The sequence below is a fragment of the Zea mays genome, chromosome 9 (assembly GCF_902167145.1).
Source record: "Zea mays cultivar B73 chromosome 9, Zm-B73-REFERENCE-NAM-5.0, whole genome shotgun sequence".
Lineage (NCBI taxonomy): Eukaryota > Viridiplantae > Streptophyta > Magnoliopsida > Poales > Poaceae > Zea > Zea mays.
Window position 1 is genome coordinate 21,982,103 of NC_050104.1, and position 23,316 is coordinate 22,005,418.

General features: G+C 53.8%; 1 protein-coding gene across 1 annotated transcript; it reads left to right on the forward strand.

Moving 5' to 3' along the window:
- The first annotated feature begins 13,034 nt into the window (after nt 1–13,034).
- On the forward strand, nt 13,035–14,602 carry LOC107275230 (uncharacterized). The gene has a single exon (NM_001320483.1). It carries the CDS (start codon nt 13,179–13,181, stop codon nt 14,493–14,495), a length of 1,317 nt encoding a protein of 438 aa, NP_001307412.1. The 5' UTR covers nt 13,035–13,178; the 3' UTR covers nt 14,496–14,602.
- Nucleotides 14,603–23,316: the final 8,714 nt, after the last annotated feature.

Below are 23,316 nucleotides of genomic sequence, written 5' to 3' on the forward strand. Positions count from 1 at the left end.
CGCCCCTACGTCGCCTTTCCGCAAGGAGGAGGGGGGAGTGCGCCATGTTACCCTCGATGGGCACCGAACATGGTGTCTCCGGTGAGCTGCAAGCGGGTAATCCGAGTGGACGTCCGTGCCCCGTTCGTTGGGGGTCGGCTAGGGGCCCAGAGGCACGCCCAAAAGTACCTGCGGGTGATTTGCCGGACCCGGTCCCCTGGCGACGGGGTCCGAGGGCTCGATGCCTCCCTCCGGTGGGATTCCGTTACAAGATCGTTCCCGCTGGTCTCGGAAATGTCCTAGGGTACCTCGGGAGCGCAGCCCGAGCCTCGGTTATGTATCGAACGTACCCCTGGTCATCCCTTGCTCGGTGTCTGAGGCGACTGTGAACCCTTCGGGGGCCAGCCTTCGAACCCCTGATCAGTAATGGGCGCGGAGCCCGAGTAGCCTGAGGCGGCCATGGAACCCTTCGGGGGGCTGGCCTTCGAACCCCTGACCAGTAGTGGGTGTCGGGCCCACGCGATCTGAGGCGGCTGTTGAACCCTTCGGAGGGCCAGCCTTCGAACCCCTGATCAGTAGTGGGGGGGCTCGGAGCCCGGTTCCTTCGCGGAGAAGGATCCCTTTCGGGGTATCCCCCTTCCCCGGTCCCTGTTGCAAGAGATAGAGAAAGAGGAAAACGGAAAAGGATACAAAATCGGACGACGTGGCGTACCTTTTCTGACGCGGTTATTACGACGAAGGTGAAGCGTCGCGCGCTCCTCCCGTCAGAGGCGCCGCCTGTCCCGCCGCGGAGTTAATGCGACGGGGCGAGTGGTTGGCGGGGCGGCCGTTACGCGTGTGCGAGCCGTTTCGAGGAACGGCTATGCCGCTTCGCGCTTTTCGAATCTTGCGTCCGGCCCAGGCGGCGTGCTGGAAACGGTTTCGCCCTGGCCTTCATATACTTGAGAGGGGGTCCGGTGACGGTTCTTCGCTCTGCTCCCTTCTTTTCCCTTTAGGTTTTCGCAACCCGGGAAACTTTAGTCGGAGGAGAGAGAAACCGCCCTTCCTGCCCCCCGCGCCGCCATCTTCTCCATCTTGGTGATGGCGGATCGAGTGACTATAATCCCCCCGCGCGATCCGTGGCCCTTCTCCACGGTGACGGCGAGTGATCTGGAGGAGCTGGTCGGCGAAGGTTTGCTCCGCCCCCTCACCGACAAGCAGCGGCCAGAGTGGATTCCTCCCGTGGGCGGAGCCGCTCCGTCCCCACCGTCGGGGTATGTCGTGAGCTTCGTCTCCTTCCATGAGCGGGGATTTGGTGTGCAGGCGGGCCGCTTTATGCGGGCCATCCTATTCCACTACGGGGTGGAGTTGCACAACCTCTCCCCCAACTCCATCTCGCAGGCCGCTATTTTCGTAGCGTTATGCGAAGGGTACTTGGGGATCGCTCCTCATTGGGATTTGTGGACTTACTTCTTTCTCGCCGAGCCTTTCGCCTTGTCGACGGGGGAGAGGAGGATCCGTGCAGCGGTGCGGGCCGGCGGCTGCATTCTCTTGTTGAGGCAGTCGCGGGCGTTGCAGTACATTCCTGCCATTCTTGCGTCTTCGAACAAGGGGTGGCAGCGCCGGTGGTTCTACCTCCGGAATGACGGTGAGTTGCTCCCACCGTTTTCCCAGCGAGTAGTTACGGCTGCCACCGACGCCTGGCGCCATGGGACCCCGCACGAGAGGCAGAAAAATCTCGAGCCCCTTCTCCAGGCCCTGAAGGAGTTGCAGGAGGGGGGACTTACCGCTGCGGGAGTGATCGCCGCTATCCACCGTCGGAGGGTGCTCCCATTGGCGGAGCGGCGGCTGCCGCTCTGGGAGATGACCCCGGAAACTGACTGGGAGGGCTCACGAATGTTCCCTGATCCTCTCCCCTTCAACGCCCTCCAATGGCGGGTGTCGCCCGCGATGGGGAAGCCGGACCCCCACGCATATTCCCAGCTTCGGATGCGCCCCGACCAGGGGTGCGTGACTTTGGTGAGCGTTTGCTCCTCCCTTCTTCGTATATCTGGTCGCTCCGGGTCCTTATGATCGAGTTCTTTTCTCCCCTCCTTTTAGGATGTGGGGTGTCACAAACCCTCCCTGCCACGGGTCCCGGAGGACGCGGTGGACCGTGTAGCGCGGCGGGTCGCCGCGGAGGAGAAGAAGAAAAAGAAGGACGCGGAGAAGGCCCGGGCCCGCGAGCGGAGGCGGGCTCGGGACGCCTTGGAGAAGCGCCGCCGCCAGCAGGAGCGGGACGGACTCCCGAGGGAGCCGTCGCCGGAGACGCCCGACGACGATGACGACGATGACGACGATGACGATGATAATGATGACGACATGGCCGCCCGTCTCGGCCTCAGCCTCGGCCTGGGGTGTGGCCAGGAGCCGTCGAGCCAGCCCCCGAGCGAGCCGACTCCGTCAGCCCCCGAAGTCGGGGCGTCGGGCTCCCGACCCGAGGCGCGGGGGCGAACCGAGAGGTCACCTGACCCCTCAGCCGGAGGAGCTGAAGTAGTTCCGGAGGTCCAGGCCAAGGCGTCTGTTCCCCAGGGGCCGCCGCTTGTGTCGGTGGCGCATGGGGGTGACCCTCAGGTCGTCGCGGCCGTGCCCGGGGAAACTGCCTCCCAGGCGCCCCAAGCGCCGGTGAAGCGGACCTCGGCGGCCGTTCCGAGAGCCGGGATCCAAGAAGGCTCTCCCCAGGCGCGGTGGATCATGGCCCGGAGTGGGTGAGTACCTCGGAACATCTTCGTCTTGGCCTCCCATTCGTATGTCTCGGTTGTGATCCCCTTTCTTTTTCATCTAGCAAGCGAAGTCATGGCCAGACCGACCTGGCACCCCGGAAGGCCCTCAAGACGGCGCCGAACTGTGCGGCCAGCGCCATTCAGCCGACCCTTTTGCGGGGTACTCCGACATCGGGGGCTCGGGCGTCGCCAATCTCGGAGGAGCAGGCTCCCGAGGCCGGCTCTTCAGCCGAGGCGGCGATCGTGGTTGAGGAGGCGGCTGACGCCCACGCGGCTCTGAGTTCGCCTGTCGTGTCGGTCATGCCGGCGCCTGCCACCGCCGAGGTTGCCGCCGTCCCTGTCGAAGGGTGTCCAGTTGCTGCCAGCGCCGGGGTGGCTGATGCGTCGGCGCCCGAGACCTCAGAAGTGGTGGGAGCGGTCGCGCAATCCGTCCAGCCGGGTGACAGCCTCATCGCTGTGCGGCGGAGCACCGAGGCCCGGCGCCCGTTGCTCCGATTCCGGACCCGCGAGGCCTCGGACCCCGTCTTCGTTCTTGATGATGAGCAGGAGGACCAGTCCTGGGGTGAGCTCCGCGAGTGCGCAGAGGCAACGGTGGGGTCGCTCCGGGCGTCGCTGGAGGTTTTCTGCAGGGACGTCCCCAAAATCCTCCAGGTAGCGGTTTCGGGCATACCTTTTTCCCTTCTGTGAGATACTCGCTGTGACGCCCTGTTTCCTTTCCCCAGGATCTGACGGACCGGAGCGCCGCCAAGTCGTCGTTCATCCGCCGTGAGGTTGATGTCTGGGGCTCGCTGCGATCCCTGAGGTCTTTGCTTGCCGGGGCTACCACGCGCCTTTCTCAGCAGAATGCCAAGGTGGCGGACCTCCAGCTGCTCTGCGCCGACCTGAGAGCCGAGGCGGCAGTAGCGCGTGCGGAGGCGCAACAGCAGTGATCGGAGCTCGTCCAGGTCGTCGAGGAACGGAACCGACTTCAGGGCCGGGCTGCCGAGGCCGAAAGCCGAGCCGAGACCCTCGCGGCTGACCTAGCCGCGACCCAGGTCGCGGCCTCGGAGCACCGTGCCCGAGCCGGAAGTACGTCTTGGTCCTCCCTAGTTCTTTTTCTTGTCCGTTTCCCTTGCTTGTGCTTGAGGTATTTCTCCTGGCTACTTGCAGAGCTTGAGTTCGCCCTCGACGAGTCCGCCAAGGCGCTTGCTGAGGCGCTTGCCGGAGCCGCCGAGCAGAGGGAGGCGGACCTCGCGGCCATGTCCGAGGCCGTCTCGGACTTTTATCGTGTCCTCGGCTCCGGCGACGTCCCTTCAGGAAGCTCCCCTCAGAGCCGCCTTCGAGCCTTAGGTGGTCACGCCCGCGGCAGAGTCCGCGAAGCGCTACACCACGGCGTCAGGCGGGCCTTCGCCGTACTCGCTTCTCACTACGTTGTGGACCTGGAGCGGGTTAGTGAGGGGTACTGTCTTCCTGACGAGGACGATGCTGCTCTGGCGGAGGTGCAGCGGCTTGACGCGGTCGCCGCGGGTCCGAGCGCGGTGCTGGCGACCACCTTTGAGGCGGAGGTCCTTTCTCCTGCGACGTCACCGGAGGCCGAGATGGACCCCACCGATGGCGGGGGTGGAGCTGAAGGCGCGGCTCCTTCCCAAGGCGGCGCCTGATTCTCGTTTGAACAGTTTCTTGTTGAACGTGCGTATCACCACGGCTGCTGAGGCCTGAACACTTTTGTCTTTCTTGCATGGAGTCGTACTCTCCTTTCTTTCCATCTGCATGTTCGTCCTGGCTCGTCAATAATAGGGTGGCTTCTCGAGTTGGGCCATTTTTCGTGGCAGGTGATGAGTGAGGTATCCTTAACCCGGAGGTACGGGGGTTCCTCGGCTCAATCGGCCTTGCCATTTTCATGTACCCGCGTTCGCTCCTCGAGACCCGGCTTCTGACATAGCCGGGAGAACGTAGCTGGGAGAACGCAAGAGGCCCCTTTTTTTATTTAAAAAGATCTTGACGCAGAGGGGTTCCCCCTTTTTAGCCCCCGAGGGAGGGTCGGGCTCCGCCAAGGCGAGGCCGACCCTTCCTTGATGATCGAGGCGCAGAGGCTGCCTGACGGATCGGGCCCCGGCCCGAATATCCAGCGAGTGCTCGGCGACATCCCTCGGTATGTCGGGCATGTCCGAGGGACTCCACGCAAAGACGTCGGCGTTTGCGCGGAGAAAGTCGACGAGCACTGCTTCCTATTTGGGGTCGAGCCCGGAACCGATCCGGACCTGCTTGGTGGTGTCGCCACTGAGGTCGAGAGGGACGGCCTTGACCGTCTCCGCTGGCTCGAAGTTGCCAGCGTGGCGCTTCACGTCTGGCACCTCCTTGGAGAGGTTCTCCAGGTCGGCGATGAGGGCCTCGGACTCGGCGAGGGCCTCGGCGTACTCCACGCACTCCACGTCGCATTCGAACGCGTGTTTGTACGTGGGGCCGACGGTGATGACCCCGTTGGGGCCCGGCATCTTGAGCTTCAAGTAGGTGTAGTTGGGGACGGCCATGAACTTCGCGTAGCATGGCCTCCCTAGCACGGCGTGGTAGGTTCCTCGGAACCCAACCACCTCGAACGTCAGGGTCTCCCTTCGGAAGTTGGAGGGTGTCCCGAAGCAGACGGGGAGGTCGAGTCGCCCGAGGGGCTGGACGCGCTTCCCAGGGATGATCCCATGGAAGGGCGCAGCGCCTGCTCGGACGGAGGACAGATCGACGCGCAGGAGCTTGAGGGTCTCGGCGTAGATGATGTTGAGGCAGCTGCCCCCATCCATCAGGACCTTGGTGAGCCTGACATCGCCGACAACGGGGTCGACGACGAGCGGGTATTTCCCCGGGCTCGGCACATGATCGGGGTGGTCGGCCTGGTCGAAAGTGGTGGGCTTGTCGGACCAGTCTAGGTAGACTGGCGCCGCCACCTTCACCGAGCAGACCTCCCGGCGCTCTTGCTTGCGGTGCCGAGCCGAGGTATTCGCCGCATGCCCTCCATAGATCATGAAGCAGTCGCGGACCTCGGGGAACTCTCCTGCTAGGTGATCTTCGTTCTTGTCGTCGTTGCGGGCCCTGCCACCCTCGGCGGGTGGCCCGGCCCTGTGGAAGCGACGCCGAAGCATAACGCACTCCTCGAGGGTGTGCTTGACGGGCCCCTGATGGTAGGGGCACGACTCCTTGAGCATCTTGTCGAAGAGGTTTGCACCTCTGGGGGGCTTCCGAGGGTTCTTATACTCGGCGGCGGCGACAAGGTCCGCGTCAGCGGCGTCGCGTTTCGATTGCGACTTCTTCTTGCCTTTCTTCTTGGCGCCGCGCGGAGTAGACGCCTCGGGAGCTTCTTCCGATGGGCGGCCCTGGGGCTGCTTGTCCTTTCGGAAGATAGCCTCAACCGCCTCCTGGCCAGAGGCGAACTTGGTGGCGATGTCCATCAGCTCGCTCGCCCTGATGGGGGTTTTGCGACCCAGCTTGCTTACCAGGTCGCGGCAAGTGGTGCCGGCGAGGAACGCGCCGATGACATCCGAGTCGGTGATGTTGGGCAGCTCGGTGCGCTGCTTCGAGAATCGCCGGATGTAGTCCCGGAGCGACTCCCCCGGCTGTTGCCGGCAGCTTCGAAGGTCCCAGGAATTCCCGGGGCGCACGTATGTGCCCTGGAAATTGCCAGCGAAGGCTTGGACCAAGTCGTCCCAGTTGGAGATCTGCCCCGGAGGCAGGTGCTCCAACCAGGCGCGAGCAGTGTCGGAGAGGAACAGGGGGAGGTTACGGATGATGAGGTTGTCGTCGTCCGTTCCACCCAGTTGGCAGGCAAGGCGGTAGTCCGCGAGCCACAGTTCCAGTCTCGTTTCCCCCGAGTACTTCGTGATGGTAGTCGGGGGTCGGAACCGGGTCGGGAATGGCGCCCGTCGGATGGCCCGACTGAAGGCCTGTGGACCGGGTGGTTCGGGCGAGGGACTCCGATCCTCCCCGCTGTCGTAGCGCCCCCCACGCCTGGGGTGGTAGCCTCGGCGCACCCTTTCGTCGAGGTGAGCCCGACGGTCGCGTCGATGGTGCTCGTTGCCGAGGTGGCCCGGGGCCGCAGGCGTGGTGGTGCGCGTGCGCCCGGTGTAGACCGAGGCTTCCCGCATGAATCGGGAAGTCGCGGCATGAGGTTCCGAGGGATAACCTTGCCTTCGGGAGGCAGTGCTCTCGGCCCGCCGGGCCGCAGCGCCTTCCAGGAGATTCTTGAGTTCTCCCTGGATTCGCCGACCCTCGGTGGTTGACGGCTCCGGCATCGCGCGGATGAGCATTGCTGCGATTGCCAGGTTCTGACCAACCCCGCTGGATGCGGGCGGCGGCCTGATCCTGACATCGTTGGCGACGCGGTGCTGGAGACCTTGGGGCAGGTGACGTATTTCTCCGGCCAGGGGTTGGCCCACCCATGCTTGTCCGACGTCCCGACGGATCGGCTCAAGCGCTCCTGTTCCCTCGTTGAGCCTGGCCTGTGCCTCGCGGACTTGCTCGAGTTGTGGGTCGTAACCCCCCGCCGGAGCGGGGACCACAGCTAGCTCCCGTGGGATGTCGACGCGAGGCACCGGCCTAGGGAGATCACCGTCCTCCGGCATGCCAAGATGGTTGCCTTCGGAGGGATCCCCTAGCTCGATGTGGAAACATTCGCGGCTTGGGCCGCAGCTCTCGTCGCCAAGGCTGCGGCTTCCATCGAAACAGTCGGATAGGCAGTAGTCACATGCGGTCATGAAGTCCCGCACGGCACTGGGGTTGCCAAGTCCGGAGAAATCCCAACCGATGCTGGGATCGTCATCTTCCTCGGACCCAGAGGGCCCGTAGGTCAAGACGTCCGTCAGTCGGTCCCAAGGCGACCGCATACGGAAGCTCAGTGGGGTTGCACTCGCCTCAATGAGAGCGCCCGCCAAAACGAGGTCGTTTGGCGGGTTGAGGCCGAGTCGAAATGACGCAAGATGGGAGTTAGTCGGTACCTTTTTGTCGACGAGGAGCGACGTAGTCACATCGGGGACTGGTTGCACCGTCAACTCTGGTTCGAGGGCGACGTCCTGCAGGCTTTCCGCGAGCGCGCCGGCGTCGTCTTCTTGCTCGGGGTCAGCGTGCCGCGGGGGGACGGCGCTTGCCTCCGTCTTGAACGCGAGGTCGACGTCCGGCGTGCCTTCCGTCGGGGCGTCGGGGGCGTCGATTCGCTCGACGGCCGACGAAGCGCGGCCTCCCACCTGGCCTTGACGGCCCCGCCTCCTCCTCCGTTGGCGGGGGAGAGAACGGAGCGAGCCCGAATGTTGCCCTTCCACCACGCGGGGAAGACGTCGTCGATTCCGCCGCCGGCGGGCGGGTTGTCGGCCGCCATTGTCGTAGTCGCGCGGCGGTGGAAGAAGTATCATGTCGTAGCTGCCGTCGAAGGACATGAACTCAAGAGTCCCGAAACGAAGCACCGTCCCGGGCCGGAGAGGTTGCTGGAGACTGCCCATCTGGAGCTTGACGGGGAGCTGTTCGTCAGCACGCAGCAGGCCCCTACCTGGCGCGCCAACTGTCGGCGTTTCGAGACAGGGGGGTCCCTAAGCCGACGAGTGAGTGTGCTGCGTGCCCCAGCCCAGATGGGTCGAGCGCGTGGGCGAGCGCGAAGGGGGGAGAGGCGAGGTGGCCGGAGTCGAGCGTGAGAGAGGTGGAAGTCCCGCGGCCTTCGTGTTCGTCCCGCGCCCAGGTCGGGTGCGCTTGCAGTAGGGGGGTTACAAGCGTCCACGCGGGTGAGGGAAGCGAGCGGCCCCAAGAGAGCGCCTGTCCCGTCCTTGGTCCCGCGCGGCCAACCTCCTCCAAGAAGGCCCTGGTCCTCCCTTTTATAGTCGTAAGGAGAGGATCCAGGTGTACAATGGGGGGTGTAGCAGAGTGCTACATGTCTAGCGGAGGGAGAGCTAGCGCCCTAGGTACATGCCAATGTGGCAGCCGGAGAGATCTGGGCACCCTGCTGGCGTGATGTCGTGGCTGTCGGAGGTGCGGCGGAGCCTGGCGGAGGGACAGCTGTTGGAGCGGTCGAGTCCCTGCTGACGTCGTCCTGTTTCCGTAAGAGAGCTGGGGACCGCCGTCGTCATAGAGCTTGTGGAGCGCCATCATTGCCCCTCCGGCGGAGCTGGCCGGATGGGACGCCGGTCTTGTTCTCCGTGACCCGAGTCGATTCGGGGTAGGATGATGATGGCGCTTCCTGTTGACGTGGCGGTCTGTGCCCTAGGCAGGGCGACGTGGGGGTTCCTCCGAAGCCGAGGTTGAGTCTGCCTTCCGTTGCCGTGGCCGAGCCCGAGCCATGGGGTCGGGCGAGGCGGAAGTCGTTCGGCCGAGGCCAGGGCGGAGTCCGAGCCCTGGGGTCGGGCGAGGCGGAGTTTCGTCGTCTTCCGGGTCTTAGCCCGAGTCCGAGCCCTGGGGTCGGGTGGAGCGGAGTTTCGTCGTCTTCCGGGTCTTAGCCTGAGTCCGAGCCCTGGGGTCGGGCGGAGCGGAGTTCGCCGTCTTCCGGGTCTTAGCCCGAGTCCGAGCCCTGGGGTCGGGCGGAGCGAGGTTCGCCGTCTTCCGGGTCTTAGCCCGAGTCCGAGCCCTGGGGTCGGGCGGAGCGGAGTTCGCCGTCTTCCGGGTCTTAGCCCGAGTCCGAGCCCTAGGGTCGGGCGGAGCGGAGTTCGCCGTCTTCCGGGTCTTAGCCCGAGTCCGAGCCCTGGGGTCGGGCGGAGCGGAGTTCGCCGTCTTCCGGGTCTTAGCCCGAGTCCGAGCCCTGGGGTCGGGCGGGGCGGAGTTCGCCGTGGCGCCTTTGGCAAGGCCTGACTGCCTGTCAGACTCACTCTGTCGAGCGGCACTGCAGTCGGAGTGGCGCAGGCGGCGCTGTCCTTCTGTCAGACTGGCCAGTGGAGCGGTGGAGTGACGGCGGTCACTTCGGCTCTGCCGGGGGCGCGTGTCAGGATGAAGGTGTCAGGCCACCTTTGCGTTAAATGCCCCTGCAATTTGGTCAGTCGGTGTGGCGATTTAGTCAAGGTTGCTTCTGAGCGAAGCCAAGGCCTCGGGCGAGCCGGTGATGTGTCCGCCATAAAAAGGGGGCCTCGGGCGAGACGGAAGTCTCTCGAGGTCGGCTGCCCTTGGCCGAGGCTAGGCTCGGGTGAAGCGTGATCGAGTCACTCGTGTGGACTGATCCCTGACTTAATCGTACCCATCAGGCCTTTGCAGCTTTATGCTGATGGGGGTTACTAGCTGAGAATTAGGCGTCTTGAGGGTACCCCTAATTATGGTCCCCGACAATACCCCTCAGCTCCCAACTAGCCATTAAGTCATGGAACTTCTACAATGTGACAGTGGTGCATATTGATGTGACACTTCCGTGCAAGCCAACAATGAAAATGAGATTGAAGCTTAGTCTAGCTCGACTAATGTGTGAGGAAACAAGCATGGTGGGTTAAAGTTGAGCACTTGATTGCACATTGAAGCGTGCATTTTGCATGCCCTTTAATAATATGGTTATTCCTATACTGTACTTCAAATACAAAATGAATTTATGAACTTCAATAAGTCCACCACCACAACCTTCCTGTAATGGGAGTCCACCATGTTATATAATTTCCTCATTACTTTCTCACGGGCTTGTCAACTTGATAAATCTCATTAGTCCTCTAATATATGGTTATTAGCACCAAAAACCACATCAGAGATTAATTGCACTTACAAATTTTCCCTTTTCGGTGATTGATGACAACAAAATTAGAGCTTACAAATGGATGAAATATAATATGAGATTTTTGGTCCATGGGTATATAGACTCTCCCTCAGGGCTAATTTGGAAACTCAAATCCCATCCAGGATTGAAGGGGACTGAGAAGAATCGCGAAACGGGATTTGAGTTTCCAAACTAGCCCAAAATGTATAAAGCAAGAACTGAATTCTTGAATTGGCATGCATAGAAGGTCAAGTTCCACACAAACAGATAAGCAATGGGGCTACCTCTAAATCTATGCATCTAATTGTGTTACACATTGTGTCACATGGTAGAGTCATGAAGTGAATGATAGTTATGCACTTTGAGAATACTAGAGTTACCATGTGCACTACAAGAGCTACAGTCATTTTCGACGGCAAGGAGCCGTCGAAAATAGCTTGTTTTCGACGGCTTGAGGCCCTATTTTTGGTGGCTCCAGGCTGCAAAAAAAGTAGCCGAAAATAAGTTTTTATTTTTGGCGGCCAAAGCTCAACCGCCGAAAATAAGCTATGTCTGAGATTGCTAAACCGGAGCATATCGTAAAAAATATTATTAAACTTCGTCAAGGGTGTCGGTCCTACATCTATAGGCAATGATAGATTCTAAACCACAAGCTAGCAGAACGTAAAGAAAATTTCGGCAGCATAACCTCGCTATCACTAAACAACATATTATTTATATATAATCTCACTGTCACTAAACAATATATTATTTATATATAAAACAAAGAATGATATGTTATTAATCAAATTGGACTAAGTACCACATACAACTAATAATTCAAGTGTACTACATACCAATATAATGTATTTATAAAACTAATAATATAATAGTACCACATATTAATATGAAATTAATGCCACAAATACAATATGTCCCTAATCCCTAAACCACATATACCACTAATACATTAATGAAATCGAACTAAACAATAATACTAATCATACACTAATAAAAAAACACAATTATAAATATATATACTAATTTCGGCGGCAATTAAATTATGGCCGCCGAAAATATGGAATAAAATACGCAAAAAATAACCTTTTGATGAGGAAGAGCTCGGCGACGATGGCGGAGTGGTGGCGGTAGGAGGGCTCGGCAGCGATCGGGCGACGGGAGCCACGGGCGACGGGAGCCAAGGGCGACGACGGACGAGAGCCTAGGCGGCTCAACGGGATGGGGCCAGGCGGGGGCAGCGCGACGGGACAGGGCAGTGGTGGGGGCGTGGCCGGCGCGGCGAGCGATGGGGCCGGGGCGCGGTAGCGGGGCGAGTGGCTGGCGACGGCGAGATGAAAGAAACAAAGAGAAGAGATAACAATGAAGTAAGCTGCTGTTTATAAAGCCTTATTTTAGGAGGTCATGGCTAGACCGCCGAAAATAAGGCTTTATTTTCGACGTCTGCGTGAGTGGGCGTCGAAAATAGCCTTATTTTCGATGGCCGTGTCAAACCCGTCGAAAATAAGTCTAATTTCGGTGGCCATCTCGCGCCGCCGAAAATTAATTCTTATATTGGGCGGTCTAGTCCTGGCCGCCGAAAATACGCGTGTGTATATTGCTGTTGTGGTGCAACTCTTCCACAAGTGCACGCGACACTACCGTAGTAATAGCACTCCGGGCAAACTAAACAAGTACCACACAGATAGATTTAATAGGAGCTAAGGCTATCCGCACTCATACAACTCTAAATTTCTACTCTAAATGGAATATCTTGTCCCTATCAGCGAGATTCTCTACTCTATACCGTAATTCTTCGCAATCATATTTACTCTATATCTCAACCCTATACCAACTACCACATATTATATCATTTATTTTCACCATCACCACAGCATATACAGCCACATCCCATGCCATCCAATCACGTCAGAGACAAAAAGGACAACTTTAGAGTAAAAAGGGACGAACTCTACAGGTAGCGTTCATCGTGCCTTCCGTATGCTTTGCGTGGCTGGTAGGGTCATCCGCTGCAGCAGTTTTTTACTGGATGTGTAGCTGTATGTTCGTAGCGTTTTGTTTAGCGCACGCCACTGCGGACAGCCTAAAAGCTACTGCAATGAACTAGAACAGCTACGACAAGCAAAGATCACATTACATGTCCATATCCATATCCATAGATAGAGGTCCATAGGTAGCAATTAAGTAAACATTACAGACCCTCTAGATAGTTTGAAATTTGAATATGTTGCTTTTTGCCTCTAAACATTCAAGTTTCATTATTCAAATTTGAGGTCCATAATTAAATAGGTTGGTTTTTGCTTCTGGTCAATGTTTTGAAATTTGAATGGCCATGTACGTTTCCTTTTATATGCTATATGTTTGTTTGCACTTATCAAACATCGAAAATGGACATCTAGATATTCGGGTCACAAAGCCTTAACAATAATCCACCTGCATGATATGTTTTGATTGTGCGATGTTAAGAAAAGATTGTTGGATAGATGAGCGATGCCAATGGCCGGGACCTGCTGCACCAAACAGAGCCAGCGGCCCGCCTTCCTCCTCGCGCCTCCGAAACAGAACAGCAACGACGTCCAGCCAGGGGAGGGGCCATGGGGCCGCAGTATATATACCTGCGCCTTGTACCACCGCCCACCGTCGCACCGTGCGCGCGTCCCTCGCTCCTGCGCCGCCCGTCCGATCCGGTCACTGGCCGGGGAGGGCTCAGAAACCTTTCATCCAATACATACATCTATCTGAGCCCTTTCCCGCGGTGAGGCCCGACCGGAGTCCACACACACACGGTGTCGATGGCGGCCGTAATAAGGAGCCGCCGCCGCGTGTCCGTTTTCTTCTACGTCGTCCTCGCCGCAGCTGCAGCTGCAGCCGCGGCGCAGGCATCCAATAACGTCACCTCCGACGAGGAGTACTGGGCGGAGCGCGCCGAGGTGGCTCGGTCGCGCAACCTCGCCGCCTACGTCAGCGACCCCGTGGCCGCCACGAACCGCTTCAACGCGGACGTGCTGAGGGCCACGACGCGGCGGGCGCTGGCGAGGTACGATGGCCCGTGCATGGCGACCAACCCCATCGACCGGTGCTGGCGCTGCCGCGCCGACTGGGCGACGGACCGGAAGCGGCTGGCGCAGTGCGCGCGCGGGTTCGGCCACAGGACCGTCGGCGGCGCGGCCGGCAAGCTGTACGTGGTGAGGGACCCGAGCGACGACGAGATGATCATCCCGCGGAAGGGCACGCTGCGGCACGCCGTGATCCAGGACCGGCCGCTGTGGATCGTGTTCGCGCGCGACATGGTGATCGAGCTGCGGCAGGAGCTGATCGTGAACCACAACAAGACGATCGACGGGCGGGGCGCGCAGGTGCACATCATGTTCGCGCAGATCACGCTGCAGAACGTGCAGAACGTGATCCTGCACAACCTGCACATCCACGACTCCAAGGCGCACTCGGGCGGCATGATCCGCGACTCGAAGCGGCACTACGGGCTGCGCACGCGGAGCGACGGCGACGGCGTCTCCGTGCTGTCGTCCAGCAACGTGTGGATCGACCACGTGTCCATGTCCAGCTGCTCCGACGGGCTGATCGACGTGGTGAACGGGTCGACGGCCATCACCGTGTCCAACAGCCACTTCACCGACCACGACCACGTGATGCTGTTCGGCGCCAGCAACGACAGCCCGCAGGACGCGGTGATGCAGGTCACGGTGGCGTTCAACCACTTCGGCCGCGGGCTGGTGCAGCGGATGCCGCGCTGCCGCTACGGCTTCTTCCACGTGGTGAACAACGACTACACGCACTGGATCATGTACGCCATCGGCGGCAACATGAACCCCACCATCATCAGCCAGGGCAACCGCTTCATCGCCCCCGACGACCCCAACGCCAAGGAGGTGACCAAGCGGGAGTACACGCCGTACAAGGACTACAAGGAGTGGGTGTGGAAGTCGCAGGGCGACGTCATGATGAACGGCGCCTTCTTCAACGAGTCCGGCGGCCAGAACGAGCGCAAGTACGACAGGTTCGACTTCATCCCGGCCAAGCACGGCCGCTACGTCGGTCAGCTCACGCGCTTCGCCGGACCACTCAAGTGCATCGTCGGCCAGCCGTGCTAGTAGACAGCGGCCCGGTCGGGCACATACTCCTCTTCCTATATACATCGGATTTGGATGGGCGGCATATATGTACGTGTGTGTAATATATTATTACTACATCTTGTACTATATGCGACGATTGCTTGACTGATGAATCACGCTTTTTAGGTTAGACCAATTTAGAAGGGAATTAGAGTGGATTAAATTCGCTCCCGGTAAAAAATGACTCGAAGAAAATTTAGGGACTGTTTGGTTTGTGGTTAAATGTGCTACACTTTGTTTAATGTTTAATGTTAGTCGTTCGGATTAAAAAACTAATCTTAGGCACAAAAGTTAGATAAATTGTGACAAGTTAGACATCGAATCAAATAGACCATTAATTTTCTTCAATCCCCTTCTAAATTGGCATAACCGAACAAACCAGGAAGAGACTGATCTAAGGTGAGTATACTAGTTCAGCTCGTGCATCCAGAGGAAACGCACACTTCCAAATAGCAGAACATTTCAAAATCTTCATTTTATATGATGTGTTGCTTTATCAAACGGGGTTTTTATTCTTGAAACCGAAAATTGCAACTTTGGTCTAAAAAATCGTAACGAGCTAAAGCTATAATTTTAATATGAAATATATATGCAACAACGGTCACCATCGCAAAATAAAACTAAATGATAATCTCATGAAACTTGTTCTACTAAACAGTTATGAACCATTCTGCAGTCATACTGGCGCTCTATGATGCATAACTTGCTACCAGCATCGCAACACTGAAATTGTTATCAACTGCATCGCATATATCTTTTTGCCGGTTGTGCATGCTACATAAGAATCCATACATTAGTTAGCAAGAGCACTAATTACTACGTCTCAAAATAGGTTATAGGTAACCTTGATTTCTTTCTCCTCATCAAGAGTAAAATTATTTAGGTTTCCACTACATGATGTGATAACAATTCATTGTTGTCAAACATAAGATCATTTTACGATGCTTGCTATCCCTTGTAAAATATCCCATCAAATTCGTTGGGCTTTAATGCAACATTAAAATTGCTAACGTGATATTGTCTAGGATCAAGAATCTAGATCATTGGGAATTTAGAATTTTTGTGTTTAATTTAATCTAAAAAAACCATAGAAATTGTAAAGACATATGTGCACATGTGTAATACAACTAATTATAATAGTATTTGACACACATATATAAATCATACTGATCAAATCGGGAACTAAACTAAATTTAACAAATTCAGAAAACAAAGTATATGGGCACCGGTGGCTCCAATAACATGAGTTGACATCATGTGATTTTTGAACTAGTGAACCATAGTCAATGCAGGTATAGATGTTTACACTACCATCTCTCGGTTGTCCACTACCAAGAAAAGAAAGAAGATGATCCTTTGATCTTATTAGCGAGCAGTCGCGGCGATGATCCCTAAAATCCTGGTTGTCCTCTCCCTGAGTAGGTGCTACAGATGGAGACGATGGTTTTGGAGGCCTTCTCTTTGAATGAAATGTGCATGCAGAGAATTAGAACAAGGGACTCTCATGCAACTTGACTTTATGCCGAGGGGTGATTGTGTGTTGTACTGGTTTCTAACTGTTGTTGCATGGTAAAGGATAATAGACCAGAGTTTTAGGGAGATGGAAATATGAAATCTTCACCATAAAGTATGTCCATTACTTCGTACACTATCAATGTGTTTGGTTGGATGCGTGCTGGCAACCAGGCGCGGTGTGTGCGTTGACTTCAGGTAAGCACGCGTTTGGATGGCTGCACGCGAGTGGGCGCGCCTGCATCTGCTGGTACAGCTCAGACTAATTTGTGGCCTTCTACCTGCACGCATAGAAACGTGAGAAGATTGCGTCTCCCGCGAGCCAAGCTCGGACAAGCTACAGGTGCATATGCAGACAACTGATCATGAGGTATATGTCCATTGCACCATTAATCCAGTTGTTTCCTCCGATCCTCATTAACCGACCCAAGTGATAAAATAAGTCTAAATATATACCATAGTAACTAGGATTAGAAACGAGCTGAGCCTCCACTACACGAGCTCAAAGATGAGATTGACTCAGCTTACGAGCCATACCTTGATAAATATAATTACATTATATATTAAATTAATAGTATTTAAATATAAAATATAGAATTATTGTTTAACATTATGAGTAATCTAAAATTTGAATTATCATATCCATCATCAAATACTAAGAAATGAACCAATGCACATTAGGGATGTCGAAACGAGCCATCTTGGCTCGGCTCGCTCCACCAACGAGCTAGCTTGGCTCGGCTCGCTTCACCAACGAGCCTAAAAATAGGCTCGACTCAGCTTGCTCGAGGCTCGCGGGCTGCTTTGAGCTCGAGCCAGCTCGCGAGCGACGAGCTTATTTTCTAGGCCTAATAGTAACACCATAATCACGACCATGACATGTCATATGATGAGTCTAAAGGTCCAATAGCCTCGACAATAACAATGATCATGAGACCTTAGGGATGTCTCTGAGGGTCTAGGACAACCTTAACTGCCTTAGGCGGTCTCAACACCCTCGAATGGTTCTTATACCCCTGATATATCCAACGCCTTCAGATGATCCGACATATTTAACATAGACATATATTTAATTTAATTTAATTTAATAAAATATAGACCATATCTATATTAAAATCTAAGAAACTTTGCTAGCTAGATATGCACATGGTTGCCTTTACTCTCTCTCTCTCTCGTGCATGCATGCTCACTCGACCGCCTAGGTTGGATTGCAATTGACTGCCCTGATATGACCGACCCTTGAGTACAGAGTGGGCCTAGGGTTGTTGCATATTCGACACATTCCATCATCGTAAGGCTTGTTCCAACACACGCCCCTTATCGACATGTGACGGGGGCTAGGCGTCGATAATAATCACCCATCGCGAACCGTATATTGCTTAGAGAGGAGCGTGACCACAACGACGCGATGGAGTGGGAGGATGGCATGGACGTGCGTGGAAGGGGTGCCAAATAGCACTGTCATACACACATATATAGTTTATATATTATATATAAGCTCTGTGCTTCCAATAGCTAGAGGAAGCTCTGACCTAATAGTGTCATCTGGTTCGGACGGCCATAAAAACACCCTAGGCCATCAAGGATTAGGTTTTAGCGGCGGTGACGGATTCTTCGGGCGTGCGAGCGGCATCGGCGATTCTCTCGGGTGTGAGCGGCGGCAAATCCCGATGGCTAGCGGCAGTGCCGCCCCGAGGCGAGTAACCGGCGGCGGCACTCACCCAGGATCGAGCGACGATGACGCTCCCGAGGTGGGTAGGCAAGCGGCGACGGTGCACCCTAGGCCCGGTGGCGACGACGGTTGCGTTATAGGCTTCGGCAGTGGTGGCCACTTGAGGCATGGGTCGCTCCAGCGGTTGCGCGAGGCGCGGTCGTCTCCGGCGATGGCTGCCACGCGAGGCGTGGGTGGCTCTGGCGTCCTTCGATGACCAACTCCTCTGATCTGGTGGCTTCAACGATGTTCTTTGATCTAGCGGCCTCAGGATCGTCCTCCGGCAACAAACTATTCGATCCATGTTTATGCATCGATGATTATGTTTTATTCCTTCTATTTACACTATTCATGCATTCCAGTGATGATTTTTATGACGATGAATACGATTTTACGTTTGCCATAAAATTGTCCCTAATTCCCACGGGGCTGTTAGTTGAACTGATATTAGGTTTTTTATCAATTATGCTACACGGTGTATGTATTTATGGGACTTGTATAAGAATTTATGCTCTACGTGAATCATGTCATCATATTTTTTTTGCATGTGTGTAATGAAAACGAAAATGTCATCCAAGTTTTGTGCGCGTGCAATGTAAACTCACACGATCTACCATTTTGTATTTGCATAAAAATAGAAACTGCATGAATCCGACTCCCATAATTTTTGGATCTACCATAAAAATAGAATCGTGAATACAACGCATCAGAGTTATCAACCTCTCTCACATGGCTCGGTATTTACGCACATAACTGAGGGGTTTTACGCTCAAAATTTAAGGTTATATGCTCAAATCTGGAGGTTGCATAAATACCAGGACCGTGTAGCACAATTAGTATTAGTATATATCACAACTAGCTGCATGGTTGTTAGAGCGATCTTATATTAATGCAAGAAATGCAGCATTTAAAATAAGATTTTATTGTTTCCATGCATGCCAATCAATTTCCAATCATCGCACATTCTTGTTATCCTAAATTTATGCACATGTAGTAGGAAACAGATTTTTACGCAGTGTACCAAATTATATCGTGTAGCATAATTAGTATTAGCAATTTTCATAACACGGTTAAAGCTAAACTGCTTGAAGTCCGGGCAAAAAGGGGTACTCTTTCTACAACTACATTAGTATTAGTCTCGAAATGCTTTAAACGGGAAATAGCTAGTGTAGAATTTATCTGATATAGAACACTCATATCGATAAAATAGTTTGAACTATTTACTAGAAGGGCACGCAACCCTTTTTCCAATGCCAAATCGACGACCTATGTATAAAAAAAGAGAATTTTTTGGATTTGAAGAAAAAATAAAAGGAATTCTATCAATTTTTATTTTCCATTTATTTAGTTTGTTTTTTCTTAATGAAATTGAAATTATTAACTAACAGAGCAAACACAAATAAAGAGGTAGAGTGATCCTATATTTATGGAGTCGTCCAATTTTTGCGCACATGCAATGGAAACTAAAATGTGATCCAAAATTTGTGTACATGCACCGAAAACTCACACGATGTGCCATAATTATTGAATCTACCATAAAATAGTATTTGCGTGCATGCACTGCGAATGTGCACGTGATCCAGTGTTTGGGTGAGGTTTTTATTCTATCTATGTGAACTATATACGTTATTTATGTGGACTATTTACGCTATTCACGCAAAAAAAATAGAACCACAATTTATGGCTTGCTTCCCACATGGGAGGTTGGTTGTTGGACCGGAAGTTTGACTGACGCATGTGGGGGAAGTTGACCTAGTGCGTGGGCGAGGGGACGCACCTGGCAGCCTGCATGGGGTGTAGGGGCGCACGCTGGTGCGATCTAGCCAAGGTGGGAGGTGGTCGGCCAAGCTTACTCTAACATTTGGAAGCCTAGGGCTCCTAATATACCCTCTCTCTATATATAACTTGTATATTATGAGCCCTGAGCTTTCAATAGCTAGGGGAAGCCCCGACCTAATGCTGTCATCCGGTCCAGCCGCACCAGGTCCCTGGCATCTATAAAAAGAGCCCTAAGCCGCTAGGATTCAGTGTTTGACGTCCCCACCACGATGCACAAGCGACGGTCGCCCACTTAGGCGCACGCGACGGTGGTAGTTCCACAAGAGCACGAGGTGGCGGTGGCCTCCGATCATGCGACCGACGACCGATCCCAAATGCGGAGGCGCGACGGCGGTGGCTCCCCGATCCAAAGGCGCGACGACTATGTCTCTCCGATTCGGAGGCGCAACGATAGTGGCTCCTGATCCGTCGGCACGACGGCGGCAGGTCCCCAGCAGCGCGACGGCGGCTCCCCGATCCGGTTGCACGACGACGACAATTCCACGATCCGGAGGCGCAGCGACAGCGGCTCCCCGATCTGGAGGCACGACGTAAATTGTGGCAGAACCTCCCAAGTTATTGGACCCACATGCACCTACCCTTGTCTCAAAGACCTCAGACGGCTATGCATGTGCACCAGATAACTTAACAGGATCTGTCCGAGTGCCCCAAGGACCTCGAATAAACCACTTACAACCAGAACCGCGGGATTAAGTAAACACAAATCACACACCAACAATTTTGCAGTGGAAATCTTATTACCAAATTTTACAAGTTACATCAAGTTTTACAATGTACATGATCGGAGTGATTACAAGGTGATTCAAACAAATAACTTTGAACTGTTATAAAGTATTTATAGTTTTGAAATATATGCTAGCTTAAGTGATCATCCTCAATAAGAAGTATAGAAGAGGTACTTAGACTTATAAGAAGGCCGAGCCCACCGGCACTTAGCACCATCCACAGCAACACACTTCTATTTTCGGTTCTTCCTTCTTCTAGGGAAACACCTTTGCACAAAAGTGGCAAAGCTTCGTAGGCTCTTCACATAAAACAACATGGGACAAAGCCCTGAGTACGAAGTGTACTTTCGCAAGTCTTACCCGACTAAGGAAAAAGACTCTCAAGGATATGCTGGATTTAGGAATCAAGGAGAGGCTTTTAGCAAGAATCAACTTAGATACTTTTGCAGAAAAAGCTTACTAAAGTGAGTCCTTACTTTCAATATTTTAATGCCAGATTAAATATTAATAGACTCTGTTTGCACCTAGTCTGATTTCACCATCTCATCAATACAAGATCATTTTTACTCATAATGTTTACATCCTGACTTAGGTTGCAAGTCAGTGACCAAGTCTCCACTGTCCGGGGATATAATGGCGATCTGAATCGATTTACTCAGCTGAGGATCTCTAACCACACGACATATGTGAAAGCTCTCTTGTGAGTTTTGGTGTTTGGATGACAACTCAATTAAAGGACTAACAAGTGTACTAAGTGTTGAACAGGTGCTTAAAGTAAAGCCTACAGGGTTCAATACAAGTGAACAAATGTGATGGTCCAAGAACAGGATTATGGATACATAATGGACATCACAAGTAAGATGGACATTGCATAAAGTGAGACTCGGGTGCGAAGCTCGGAGACAACTGATCACGCCAAGGACGGAGGCAAGAGAAGCTTCGAGGTACCAAGTGCACGGGAGAAGGTCAAGGAGGCTGAGGAACCCAAAGCCAAGGGTGAAGAAGAAGGCTTGCAAAGTCAAGGGTGATCGAGTTGAGAACAGCTACGGCACATCAAGGATCACTACATAAGAACGTGACTTACAGCCAATGAGGTAACAACTACAGTTATGTGGTGTAAGTCATAAGGCTCAAGATCAAGCTCTAAGAAGGAGATCAAGGTCACTAGAAGGAGAACAAGTGTCAAAACCAGAACTGGAAGCAGCCCAAAAGAGCTAAGTTCATCTTGATCTTTAGTTTGGGTTGTTCCTATGTTTGGAGATGTTCTATGTGACCTTTGCAGGATGTTGGAGCTAAGAAATGTCAATCTAGATCAAGTCAAGCCGACTCGACGATTTATGAGTCCAACATCAAAGCTCAAGCATGTGAAATGCTACAGATGTAATAATTAAGAGAATGTATGTTTCTAAGCCTTAGTACATTGGTTTTGTGTACTAATATATTTATCTAAGTGTAAGAAACAGAAAGAAGAAGAAAAGAAAGGAAGTGGAGAGTGGCTGTATGCAGCCAAAGGCTGTTTCGGGCTGGGGCACCGGACTGTCCGGTGTGCACCGGACAGTGTCCGGTGCGCCAGACCAGCGTGGAGCAAACCAGCCGCTCTCGGGTTTTTCTCCGGCGACTTCGGCTAAAATTCACCGGACTGTCCGGTGTGCACCGGACTGTCCGGTGAGCCAACGGTCGGCCGGGCCAACGGTCGGCCGCGCGATCGGCGCGCGACACGTGGCCGAGCCAACGGTCGGAAAGGTACACCGGACTGTCCGGTGTGCACCGGACATGTCCGGTGCGCCAACTGTGCGCAGATCTGCATCAGAAAGCAACGGTCGGATGAGCTTTTTATGGAAACAAATCGGGCACCGGACAGTGTCCGGTGTGCACCGGACTGTCCGGTGCGCCCGACGACAGAAGACAAAGATGGCCTTCCAGATTTATTCTCAACGGCTCCTAGGCCCCTTGGGTCTATAAAAGGGACTCCTAGGCGCCTCCAAGAGAAATACAAGTGCAGCCAACAAGTGTAGACATCACTCGAATCAATTCTCACTCTCCCTCGTGTTTGTAACTCTATAGTTTGTGTAGAAGGCACAGCTATAAGCCTTAAGAGAGAGGAGAAGTGCTGCTTAGAGCTAGAGCAAGGTCTTGAGCGTATCGTTACTCTGCCGGGGTGCTGCCAAGAAGTTTGTAAGCAGCCGCGGTTCTGTTGTAACCCCACTCAATAGTGAAAGGCTCTATCTGTCATATTGACAGATCTGAGCAAACGGAGGAAGGAGTTGAATTAGACTCCAAGCCCAGGTGTGGCTAACTCCAACGAGGACTAGGCAAGCATTTCAGGCTTGGCCGAACCTCGGGATAAATCCTTGCGTCTGTGTGCTCTGTTCTGTAGTGTATCCTGACTCTCTGCCTTACTCGTATTTATATCTGCACTTCAATACTTATCTGTGGTATAAGCTTAATTTGAAGTGCAGGACATTTTGAGACAGGATCTTCCATTTCGCTGCAACCTACTCGAAGAGTCTTCTCACTCCACTGCGTACTAAGTCTTCGAGTAGAGTAAGAATTTAAGTTTTAAAGTAATAAGTTTTATTCGCCTATTCACCCCCCCCCCCTCTAGGCGACATCCAGATCCTGTTCCCGGGTCAAAGGGAACTTTCAATTGGTATCAGAGCTAGGCCTCTCCAGTGTGGGCTTAGCCGTCCGGAGATAACGATGTCGTCACAAGAGGTAACTGTAGAACTTCTTTTAGGCGATGGCTCTAATTACAAATCTTGGTCTGTCTCTATTTATAATGCTTTCATGAGTGTTGATCCTGATTTGAGACAGATCTTTAGGAGAAGTATTTTTCCATCTGATATTAGTAAAAATCCCTCTAATGATGAACTAAGATGTTTTTCTCTCAATCACCGTGCTTGCAGCATCTTAGTTGATTCTCTTTCTAGAGGTGCTTATTTTGCCATCATGAGTAGTGGTAATGACTTAATTGTTGATGCTCATGATTTATGGAATAGAATTAAAGTAAAAT